General features: G+C 46.3%; 1 protein-coding gene across 3 annotated transcripts in view; it reads left to right on the forward strand.

Annotated features, from left to right (window-relative positions):
- Positions 1–5558: 5558 nt before the first annotated feature.
- Positions 5559–12196, forward strand: part of GPR107 (G protein-coupled receptor 107) — an 81207-nt gene continuing 74569 nt past the window's right edge. For 2 of the 3 annotated variants that reach the window (XM_033193875.1, XM_033193884.1), the window contains exon 1: positions 5565–5930. In XM_033193875.1, the coding sequence (XP_033049766.1) occupies positions 5790–5930 (141 nt within the window). In that variant the 5' untranslated portion in view covers positions 5565–5789. Of the gene's footprint in view, positions 5931–12196 lie in introns of all 3 variants that reach the window. The other variant, XM_033193889.1, reaches the window with a different exon arrangement.

The following is a 12196-nucleotide window of genomic DNA, read 5'->3' on the forward strand; positions in this document are numbered from 1 at the left end:
ATTCTAACCCTGCTTGCAACTAATAAACATCTAATTCAGGGGCTTAGATGGACAGCTATTTATACAGCTGTAGATAGATATGAGATTTTAAAGCAGATAGGGTTTCAAAATTGTTAAATTGGGATCTGGTGTTCTACTACTTACTAGTTGTATGGCCTTCTGCAAGTTACTTACATTCTCTGAGCTTCAGTTTACTCATTCAGAAGACAGGGATCTTGGCCAGGTGCAGTGGCTCACGCCTGTAATCCCAGCACATTAGGAGGCTGAGGCAGGCGGATTGCTTGAGCCCAGGAGTTCAAGACCAGCCTGGGCAACATGGCAAAAATCTGTGTCTACTAAAAACACAAAAAAATTAGGCGTGGTGGTGTGCCTGTAATCCCAGTTACTCGGGAGGCTGAGGCAGGAGAATTGCTTGACCCAGGAGGCGGAGGTTGCAGTGAGCTGAGATCGCGCCACTTCACTCCAGCCTGGCGACAGAGAGAGACTCCGTCTCAAAAAAACAAAATAAAACAAAAAAACAACAAAAAACAGGGATCTCATAGGTTGTCATTAGTCTGAAATTAAGGAATTGGGGTTGAGTACAGTCTTCAGTGTTAGCCAGATTTGGATAGCTCTGTCCAGACAGCTATAGAGACCTTTGGCTGAATTACTTTCCTTCTCTAAGCCTCAGTTTCCTTTTTGAGATGGAGTCTTGCTCTGTTGCCCAGGCTGTAGTGCAGTGGTGCAGTCTCGGCTCCCTGCAAGCTCCGCCTCCTGGGTTCACGCCATTCTCCTGCCTCAGCCTCCCGAGTAGCTGGGACTACAGGTGCCCGTGACCATGCCTGGCTAATTTTTTGTATTTTTAGTAGAGACAGGGTTTCACCGTGTTAGCCAGGATGGTCTCAATCTCCTGAACTCGTGATCCGCCCGCCTTGGCCTCCCAAAGTGCTGGGATTACAGGCGTGAGCCACCGCTCCCGATCAGTTTCCTCTTCTTTAAAATGGAAATATGGCCATGCACAGTGGCTCATGCCTGTAATCCCAACACTTTGGGAGGCCAAGGCAGGCAGATTGCTTGAGACCAGGCATTCAAGACCAGTTTGAGCAACATGGAAAAACCTTGTGTACACAAAAAATAAAAAAAATTTGCCAAGCATGGTGGTGCACAACTGTAATCCCAGCCAGCCGGGAGGCTGAGGGAGGATAATTGCTTGAGCCTGGTAAATTGAGGCTGCGGTGAGCCTTGATCATTCCACTGCACTCCTGAGAGTGAGACCCTGTCTCAAAAATCAAACAAATAAAATGGAAATAATGCTACTTCAAAGGTTATTGTAAAGGTGGAAAGAAAGGTGGTTTATGCCTATAATCCCAGCACTTGGGGAGGTGAAGGTGGGAGAATCATTTGAGCCCAGGAGATTTAGACCAGCGTGGGCAACACGGCAAAACCGTCTCCACAAAAAAAGTACAAAAATTAGCCCGGCATGGTTGTGCTTGGCTACTTGGGGGCTTGAGGCAGTAGGATCGCTTGAGCCTGGGAGTTGGAAGCTGCAGTTAGCCGTGATCGTACCACTGCACTCCAGCCTGGGAAACAAAGTAAGACTCTGTCTCAAAAAAAAAAAAAAAAAAAAATTAAAATTAAACAAAAGAATATGTACAAAATGTTTACCACATAATATACACACAAGTATCGGTTACCTTTCCTTTCCTTCTGTTTTCTGGAGGATTTTTACTTACTGTAGAATATAAAGCAATCCTTTCAGCATTTTCTTTTTGTCTTTGTTCTTAGAGAGGTCTTGCTCTGTTGCCCAGACTGGAGTGCAGTGGCATTATCATAGCTCACTGCAGCCTTGAATTCCTGGGTTCAAATGATCCTCCACAGTAGCTGGGAATACAGGCCTTTAAACATTTCTGATGCAGCAGGACTGCTTGCTTGAACTTACAGTTCATTGGTTGTCTACTGGTGAAGAACTACTTCTAATGAAATTCTCAGGATTTTTTCTTCTTCAAAATAACTTGTTTTTAGCTTAAAATTTCCAATTTCTTTTGCATTCAAACTACTTACATGGGACCCAAGAAAGCGATCAACTGGAAAAAGTGGAGTAGGATAAAACCAGGAACTCTATGGTGAGTGAAATGCTAAAACTGCAATGAATTTTCACAACGAATAATCCAATTCTCCTGAAGGTCTGTAAAGATGTACATCAAATTAAGAAAAACTGCCTGTCCTGTGGCTGCACAAGTTATAACTAGGGTCGATAGGTTGAGGAGTAATTTTGAAGTTCCTCTCCAATCCACAGGACTCAAAGTGTGTCAGAGCCTGACTTTTCCATGATCACTTTCTGCAGAAAGATGCACTTGGAGGCATTCCCGACGCTCCAAGAAATGCATGAAAACTTTAGCTGCAGTCATGGAAGAAATGGTGTTTCAAGTCAAAGAATGAAAGTAGCATTTGACTTCTGAATGTATTGCTAGGCCCCAATTTGACCACCAATTTCCTATACTGTCTTAACAGAGGTTTTTGATTTGCAATATCAACCAACTTTTTTTTTTTTTTGACAGGGTCTTGCTCTGTCACCCGAGCTGGATGAAAGTGTCAAGGCTTACTCAGTGTTGACTCCTGGGCTCAAGTGATCTTACTACCTCTCTGCCTTCTGAGTAGCTGGGACTACAGGTGCGTGTCACCATGCCCGCTAATTTTTGTTTTTTTTTTTTTTTTTGAGACAGAGTCTCCCTCTGTCGCACAGGCTGGAGTAAATTGGTGCAGTCATGCCCACTAATTTTTTTTTTTTTTTTGAGATAGAATCTCGCTCTGTCACACAGGCTGGAGTGCAATGGTGCGATCTTGGCTCACTGTAACCTCCGCTTCCCAGGTTCAAGCGATTCTACTGTCTCAGCCTCCTGAGTAACTGGGATTACAGGCATGCGCCACCATGCCTGGCTAATTTTTGTATTTTTAGTTAGAGACAGGGTTTTGCCACGTTAGCCAGGCTGGTCTCAAACTCCTGGTGATCTCAAGCTCAGGTGATCCACTGACCTCAGCCTCCCAAAGTGTTGGGATTACAGGCATGAGCCACCGCACCTGGCCTAATTTTTGTATTTCTTGTAGAGAAAGTGTTTCACTATGTTGCCCAGGCTGGTTGCAAACTCCTGGGCTCAAGTTATCCGCCAGCTTTGGCCTCCCAAAGTGCTGGGATTCAGGCATGAGACACCAGCCAGGCCTATCAAGTCTTTTGATAGGAAAAACACATGGCAATTGTACTTTATTAAACTGGAGAATATTAACCCATTAATTACTTAAAAGAGTTCTGGAAATGTCTAAACCGATACCAAATAATTATTTAATAATAATAGCACTAGATTCAACACTACACATTCTAGTAGTAACCTTAAGCTGATCCTGAAAAGTTAGAGAAAATAGGTTGGGTAGGGTGGCTTACACCTGTAATCCAGCACTTTGGGAAGCCGAGGTGAGCAGATCACTTAAGGCCAGGAGTTCAAGACCAGCCTGGCCAACATGGTGAAACCCTGTCTCTAGCAAAATTACAAAAATTAGGTGAGCATACTGATGCACACCTGTGGTCCCAGCTAGGGAGGCTGAGGCATGAGAATCCCTTAAACCTGGGAGGTGGAGACTGCAGTGAACAGACAGCACACCGCTATACTCAGTCCTGGGCAACACAGTGTCTCTGTCTCAAAAATAAAAAAGAGAAAATAGAAAAATAAAATGTACTTGACTAAGAGAGTAAGGCTAAAAGCCATGCTTAGGAGATCAGTCTTTCCAGCCCCTGCAGGCTTTTTCACTCAATACCTTAAAGTGTAACGCCCCTTTGAAAATGTTGCCAGGAGAAGCAGGCATAACTTGTTCTGTCACTCAACCTGTCTGTTTCCAGTTACAGCATCATGATTATGCAAATAATCTTTTCTTGAAACTATGAAATCACATGGCTAAATGTAATTGTCAAGGTAGCAGTTTTCTCAGAATTTAAGAAGTAACTGTAGAGAAAATGCTCCACAATGTCTTTGTAGTCAGGTTTCCCTCATTCTTATTTCTCTCAATTCCAAAATAATGACCGGCACAATACAGCTTTCAAATATGTGACAGAAGATATTACCCTTAAACCTCTGGACAGACAGCATTGGTATGACCCCATGTAGTTTACATCATAATACCCAAGTATAAAGAAGCAAGGAATCCTAAGAACCCAGTTTTAAGCCCTTACAAAACTGTTGTCCAGAAACCAAGACAAAAGTCTCCTATTTAAGACTATTTTAATGTTTCATCACTATTGTATTATTAAATGGGATTAAGATTCTTACCTGATTTTTTTTTTTATTGAGACGAGTGCAGTGGCGGGATCTTGGCTTACTGAAACCTCCGCCTCCCAGGTTCAAGTGATTCTCCTGCCTCAGCCTCCAGAGTAGCTGGAACCACAGGCACGTGCCTTGATGCCCCGCTAATTTTTGTATTTTTAGTAGAGACCAGGTTTCACCATGTTGCTCAGGCTGGTTCCAAAGAACTGACTTTCAAGTGATCTGCCCGCCTCGGCCTTCCAAAGTGCTGGGATTCAGGCGCGAATCACCCCACCAGGCCTCATTTTGTTTTTAGTACAGTATTATATTCAAATTTAAAACCAGAGATTCTCAAAGATGACACTTAACTTTAAAAGATAAAAAATACTCCAAAGCAGGCTGGGCGCGGTGGCTTTACGCCTGTAATACCAGCACTTTGGGAGGCCAAGGCCGGAGGATCACTTGAGGTCAGGAGTTCGAGACCAGCCTGGCCAACATAGTAAAACCCTGTCTCTACTAAAAATACAAAAATTAGCCAGGCGTGGTGGTGCAGGTCTGTAATTCTAGTTACTCTGGAGGCTGAGGCAGGAGAATCGCTTGAACCCGGAAGGTGGAGATTGCCGTGAGCTGAGATCGTGGCATTGCACTCCAGCCTGGGTGACAAGAGCTGGACTCCATCTAAAAAAAAAGAAGGTCCCATAAGTTCTAAAAGCAAAGAAAGTTTCCATACAAAATTAAGAGAAAAATGTTAAGACCCAGACTCAGGGTTGGATGAAATAGCATGAGGCAACAGAACACAGGAGTTAAGAGCTTCCGCGTGATTCCCAGCTCAATCTGGAGCAAATGACTTACTTCTCAGAGCCTCAGTTTGCTTACCTGTAAAGTAGGAATAATGATAATACCTACCTCCTAGCTCATCAAATTGTTCCAAAAATTAAATACAACAAAAGGCCTAACGAATTTCCTCATAGGGGCTCAATAAATCGTATTATTGCAACCATTTCACCTGATACTTGAGTATGAAGTGCCTATAAAAAAAACCACAGGACCCCTACGGCAAGCCAGGAATTTTTCGATATTTCGCTACGAGTCAACGCTCAGTGAAATCAGTTCAGTCAGTGAAATCAGTTCAATCAGTGGCCAGACACCGTCCGGCTGACACACCCTATCCTCCGACCCTGAGATCGGGGTCCCCAGAGCCCAAGGTCGCTTCCAAGGCTCTGCGAGGCAGAGGTGAGGCCCGGGCTGGTCTGGTTCGGCCACCGTTGTTATGGCAACCGCCAAGCGGTTGCTTCATCTCTTTGGGCTAAACTGAAAGTCTGCACGAGAGGGCCAATCGAAGGGCCCCGAGGTGGTCAGCATAGGCCCCTCGGCGACTTCCCAAGTCGCAATCTCCAGGAAAACCACCACGGGCTCAGCCGAGATAGCCGCCGAACTGCGCTACCCGGGCCCTTCCGGCGGTTGCGCCCTTTAACCCGGAAGTGGGCAGGAGAGGAAGCGGCTGGTGATGCTGGAACAAACATGGCCGCTCTGGCGCCCTTCGGCTCCTCCGCCTCCCGCCGTCCTAGGCTGGCCGCGGGCCTCCGACTGCTCCCGATGCTGGGTTTGCTGCAGTTGCTGGCCGAGCCTGGCCTGGGCCGCGTCCATCACCTGGCACTCAAGGTAAAGCCTGGCAAGGCCGGGCCGGGGGGCGGAGGCCGAGGCCACTCCCCCGGGTTTTAGGGCAACTTTGGCCCATTGGGGACCTCTGAGCCACTGGACCACCTCTTTGTCCCTGGCCGCGGCCTTTCAAACTGACAGGTGGCGGGGTCTGTGGGGAAGGCGGGTCTGGGCGGCGCTGGGGTCCTGAGGCTGACCGGCAGGGGCGGGAAGACTCGAGCTGAGGGAGGGGAAGGGTCTGAACTGTGGCGTAGCCCCCACGGACTCGGGAGGCTGCTCTTAAATCCCTGCTGGCTTGCCTGAATTCCTCACTCATGGCAGCCCGCTCGCCCTTCTTTCTCCCCTCCAGCTTTTATGCTGGCTTTCCTTGTCCGCGGTCTCCGCTCTTCCGTGCCCTTGTACTGTACCGGCGGTTTGAAGGTACTTGGAACCTTAGCCTCAGTTTCCCATTTTGGTTTAGGGCGCTCTCTGGAGCGAGACTCTTCGGAAGGAATTTCAAATCTTGCTTAAAACACGTACTGAGAATTTAAAGCCAGCATTAAAATGTGTCTCTAATCAAAGGGCCTGCTTTTTCTTCCTCTATCCCGTCATTGTCTAGGGAAGAGAGAATTTTGATAAACCTAGAATGATCCCCTGGTTCTTGCTTTATAACTAGCAGAGAAAAAACTTCTAAGGCTGAAACGCACCCTAAGGTGGTTCAGCAGGTTACTATATCTGGGAAATTGTACAGGCGCCGTGTCTCATGCCTGTAATCCCAACATTGGGAGGCCTATGCGGGAGGATTGTTTGAGCCCAGGAGTTCGAGACCAGCCTAGTCAACATGGTAAAGACCGCCTCCCCAAACCTGTCTCTACAAAAAATTAAAAAGTAACCAGGTGTGGTGGCACACGCCTGCAGCTTCTGGGGAGGCTGAGGCAGGAGGATCACTTGAGCCTAGGAGGTTGAGACTGCAGTGAGCCGTGATTACTCATTGCACTCCAGCCTGAGCGACAGAGCAAGGCTCTTTCTCAAAAGATATAAACAGAAAATTAGAGACATAGAAAAGTAAATTGTTATGACCCAAACTCTTGTACATTATTTTCATACCATACAGTCTTCTAAGAAGTGGAACTGTAGGCCGGGCGCGTTGGCTCATGCCTGTAATCCCAGCACTTTGGGAGGCTGAGGCGGGCAGATCACGAGGTCAAGAGATCGAGACCATCCTGGCTAACACGGTGAAAGCCCGTCTCTACTAAAAATAAAAAAAAATTAGCCAGGCTTGGTGGCGGGTGCCTGTAGTCCCAGCTACTCAGGAGGCTGAGGCAGGAGAATGGCATAAACCCGGGAGGCGGAGTTTGCAGTGAGCCTAGATCTTGCCACTGCACTCCAGCCTAGGCAACAGAATGAGACTCTGTCTCAAAAAAAAAAAAAAAAGAAGTGGAACTATAGAAAGTTTGTCTTGTAAAAACACATTGTTTTAGCAAACTATGAAGCATTATATTTTGTTAATGTAGAATTTAAAGAATACAGAATGAAATTAAAAACCTGACATGACTGGGCGTGGTGGCTCAGGCCTGTAATCCCAGCACTTTGGGAGGCCGAGGTGGGCGGATCACCCGAGGTCAGGAGTTTGAGACCAGCCTGGCCAACATGGTGAAACCCGTCTCTACTAAAAACAGAAATATTAGACGGGTATGGTGGCACATGCCTGTAGTCCCAGTTACTATTTGGGAGGCTGACACAGGATAATTGCTTGAACCTGGGAGACTGAGATTGCAGTGAGCAGAGATTGTTGTGTCATTGCGCTCCAGTCAGGGCAAAAGAACGAGACTCTGTGTCAAGAAAATAAATAAATAAAAGCCTGACTAGATCCATACAACCATGCTTTTTGGTAACAACTTTTGTTGTTTGTAAATCAAAATTATCCTGATTAAAATGGTTCAATCACAGGAGTGGGGGTGGGGCAAGTGAATGTTGGCTCTTTTTGAGAATCTGTTGAGAGCTATTGAATCTCTCTCCAGAAAAGTGTGTGTAGAAAGGTAGACAAAACTTGGCCAGGTGTGGTGGCTCACGCCTGTAATCCCAGTACTTTCGGAGGCCGAGGTGGGTGGATCACTTGAGGTCAGGAGTTCGAGACCGGCCTGGCCAACATTGTGAAATCACATCTCTGCTAAAAATACAAAAATCAGTGGTGTGGTGGTGGCGGGTGCCTGTAACCCCAGCTACTTGGGGGGCTGAGGTCAGAGAATCGCTTGAACCCAGAGGAGGAAGTTGCAGTGAGCCGAGATCACGTCCCCGTACTCCAGCCTGGGCGACAGAGCAAGACTCCATCTCAAAAAAATAAATAAATAAAAAATATAAAATGGACATCCTAAGTCAGGGGTGTCCAATCTTTTGGCTTCCCAGGGCCACATTGGAAGATGAAAAATTGTTTTTTTTTTTTTTTTTTTTTTTTTTTTTGAGACGGAGTCTCGCTCTGCCACCCAGGCTGGAGTGCAATGGCCGGATCTCAGCTCACTGCAAGCTCCGCCTCCCGGGTTTACGCTATTCTCCTGCCTCAGCCTCCCGAGTAGCTGGGACTACAGGCGCCCGCTACCTCGCCCGGCTAGTTTTTTTGTATTCTTTTAGTAGAGACGAGGTTTCACCGTGTTAGCCAGGATGGTCTCGATCTCCTGACCTCGTGATCCGCCCGTCTCGGCCTCCCAAAGTGCTGGGATTACAGGCTTGAGCCACCGCGCCCGGCCGGAAGATGAAAAATTGTTTTGGGTCACATATAAAATAGACTAACAGTAACTATAGCTGATAAGCTTTAAAAAATTATGAAATCTCATAATGTTTTAAGAAAGTTCACGAATTTGTCTGGGCACAATGGCTCACACCTGTAATTCCAGCACTTCGGGAGGCCAAGGTGGGCGGATAACAAGGTCAGAGACCATCCCGTCTCTACTAAAAATACAAAAAATTAGCTGGGCGTGGTGACAGGTCCCCATAGTCCCAGCTACTGGGGAGGCTGAGGCAGGAGAATGGCGTGAACCCAGGAGGCGGAGCTTCCAATGAGCCGAGATCGCCCCACTGTACTCCAGCCTGGGCGATAGAGCGAGACTCCTCAAAAAAAAAAAAGTTAACACATTTGTGCTGGGCCACATTCAAAGCTGTCCTCGGCCGCAGGTATCCTGGGCAAGCTTGTTCTGAGTTCTTGCCCAAGGAAATGGAAATCATTTGAAGAGAGCCTGTCAGAGCAGCAACTTTAGATTGTCTGTTTTGCTTGAGACTGAGTGAAATAGGATACTTGATCAGATTAGAGACCGATAATGGCAAGGAGAGCATGAAGAGGTCACTGAGTACCAGGAATATGTATTGATCTCTTAAAACCTGGCTGGTGCTGGTGGCTCACGTCTGTAATCCCAGCACTTAGGGAGGCTCATTTGAGGCCAAGATTTGGAGGCTGCAGTGAGCTATTATGGCGACACTACACTGCAGCCTGGGTGACAGGAAAGACCCCATCTCAACAACAGTAACAAAATTAGCCAGACGTGGCGGTGCATACCTATAGTCCCAGCTACTAGAGAAGCTGAGGTGGCAGGATCCCTTGAGTCCAGGAGTCAGAAGCTGTAGTGAGCTATAATGGCGTCACTGTATTCCAGCCTGGGGGACAGAGTGAAAACTCAGTTCTTAAAAAAAAAAAAAAAAAGACAAAGCAAAACAAACTTTTTATTGTGGAGAATTTCCAATGTGCTAAAGTAGATAGAATAGTATAATGAACTCCCATTTGCCTGTCACCCTCAATAACCATCAACACATGGCTAATTCTGCCTCATCCCCACATACATCAATTTCTTGTTCTTATTTTTTATTATTTTTAAAATTAGAAATGAGTCCTCTTATATTTTTATTCTTACTCCATGCTACATTTTCCACCATTCTTCTGGCTTTCTCAATCTTCTCACATTCCATCTCTTTTGACCTTTCCCTATATTCCTTGCCTTTTTATTTATTATTATTTTTTGAGACGGAGTTTTGCTCTTGTCACCCAGGCTGGAGTGCAATGGCGCAATCTCTGCTCACAGCAACCTCCGCCTCCCGGGTTCAAGCAATTCTCCTGCCTCAACCTCCCAAGTAGCTGGGATTATAGGCATGCACCATCACGTCCGGCTAATTTTTGTATTTTTAGTAAAGACAGGATTTTGCCATGTTGATCAGACTAGTCTCGAACTCCTAACCTCAGGTGATCCACCTGCCTTAGCCTACCAAAGTGCCGGGATTACAGGCGTGGACCACCGCTCCTGGCTGTTTATTGTTTTTGTTTATTTTTTTAAAGACCTGTCAGCAGGAAATACTCCTTGCCTTTTAAGAACAACTTTATTGAGGTATAATTTACATGCCATAAGATCACCCATTTTAACTATATAAGGCAATGATTGTTAGTAAGTTTACTGAGTTGTACAGCTATGACCACATTCTAGCCACAGAATGTTTCTGTCACCCCATAAGATCCCTTATGTTGTGGTGAAACCCCGTCTCTACTAAAAAATACAAAAAAAACTAGCCGGGCGACATGGCAGGCGCCTGTAGTCCCAGCTGCTTGGGAGGCTGAGGCAGGAGAATGGCGTAAACCCAGGAGGCGGAGCTTGCAGTGAGCTGAGACCCGGCCACTGCACTCCAGCCTGGGCGGCAGAGCAAGACTCCGTCTCAAAAAAAAAAAAAAAAAAAAAAAAAAAAAAAAAAAAAAGATCCCTTATGTTGGTTTAGAATCAATTCCCATTCCCACCACTAGTCCCAGGAAGCCGCTAATCTACTTTCTGTGTCTATAAACCTGCCCTTTCTGGATGTTTCATGTAAGTGGAATCACAGGATAGGTAGGGTTTTTGTTTGTTTGTTTGTTTTGAGACGGAGTCTCAGACTGTTGCCCAGGCTGGAGTGCAGTGGAGTTATCTTGGCTCACTGCAACCTCTACCTCCCAGGTTCAAGCCATTCTCCTGCCTCAGCCTCCCGAGTAGCTGGGATTACAGACAGGCATCCACCACCACGCTCAGCTAATTTGTGTATTTTTAGTAGAGACAGGATTTTGCCGTTTTGGCCAGGCTGGTCTCGAATTCCTGGCCTCAAGCAGTCCGCCCGCCTCAGCCTCCCAAAGTTCAGGGATTACAGGTGTGAGCCACTGCGCCCAACCGATAGGTAGGCTTTTGTGCCCATCTTTCTTTCTTTCTCTTTTGAGCTTCATTCATTTTTGTGCCATGTGTCAGTAATTCATTCCTTTTTACTGTTGAATGGCCTTCCAGCGCACGGATACATCATCTTTTGCTTAGCGGTTCACCAGTCGATGGGTGTTTGGGGTGTTTCCACTGTTGTGGCCTTTACGAATGATGGTGCCATAAATGTTCACATGCAAGGCTTTGTGGGGCCGTATGTTTTCATTTCTCTTGGATGATATCCGGGAGTGGAGTATTATTGCTGGGTCATGTGGTTTATTTATGTTTAACTTTTTAAGAAACTGCCAAACTATTTTCCAAAGTGGCTCTACCATTTTACATCCCACCAGCAATTTATGAGAGTTCCCTTTCTTCTCATTGTTATCAGCATTTGTCCTTGTCTTCCTATATTATTTTATTTTATTTTTTATTTTTTATTTTTTTTGAGACAGAGTCTCACTCTGTCGCCCAGGCTGGAGTGCAGTGGCCGAATCTCAGCTCACTGCAAGCTCCGCCTCCCGGGTTTACACCATTCTCCTGCCTCAGCCTCCCGACTAGCTGGGACTACAGGCGCCCGCCACCTTGCCCAGCTAGTTTTTTGTATTTTTTTAGTAGAGACGGGGTTTCACCGTGTTAGCCAGGATGGTCTCGATCTCCTGACCTCGTGATCCGCCCATCTTGGCCTCCCAAAGTGCTGGGATTACAGGCTTGAGCCACCGCGCCCGGCCTTCCTATATTATTTTAAAGAAAATTGGCTGGGTGTGGTGGCTTGTGCTTGTAATCCCAACACTTTGGGAGGCAAAGGCAAGTGGATCACCTGAGGTCAGGAGTTCGAGACCAGCCTGGCCAACATGGTGAAACCCTGTCTCTACTAAAAATACAAAAATTAGTCAGTGCGGTGGTGAGTACCTGCAATCCCAGCTACTGTGGAGGCTAAGGCAGGAGAATCACTTTAATGCAGGAGGTGGAGGTTGCAGTGGGCTGAGATTGTGCCACTGCACTCAAGCCTGTGCGATAGAGTGAGACCCCCCCTCTCAAAATAAATAAATAAATAAAGTAAATAAGTAAATAAAGCAAATCAAAGGCATTGCATCATTTCAT

This window comes from Trachypithecus francoisi, unplaced genomic scaffold (genome assembly GCF_009764315.1).
Source record: "Trachypithecus francoisi isolate TF-2019V2 unplaced genomic scaffold, Tfra_2.0 Contig01585, whole genome shotgun sequence".
NCBI lineage: Eukaryota > Metazoa > Chordata > Mammalia > Primates > Cercopithecidae > Trachypithecus > Trachypithecus francoisi.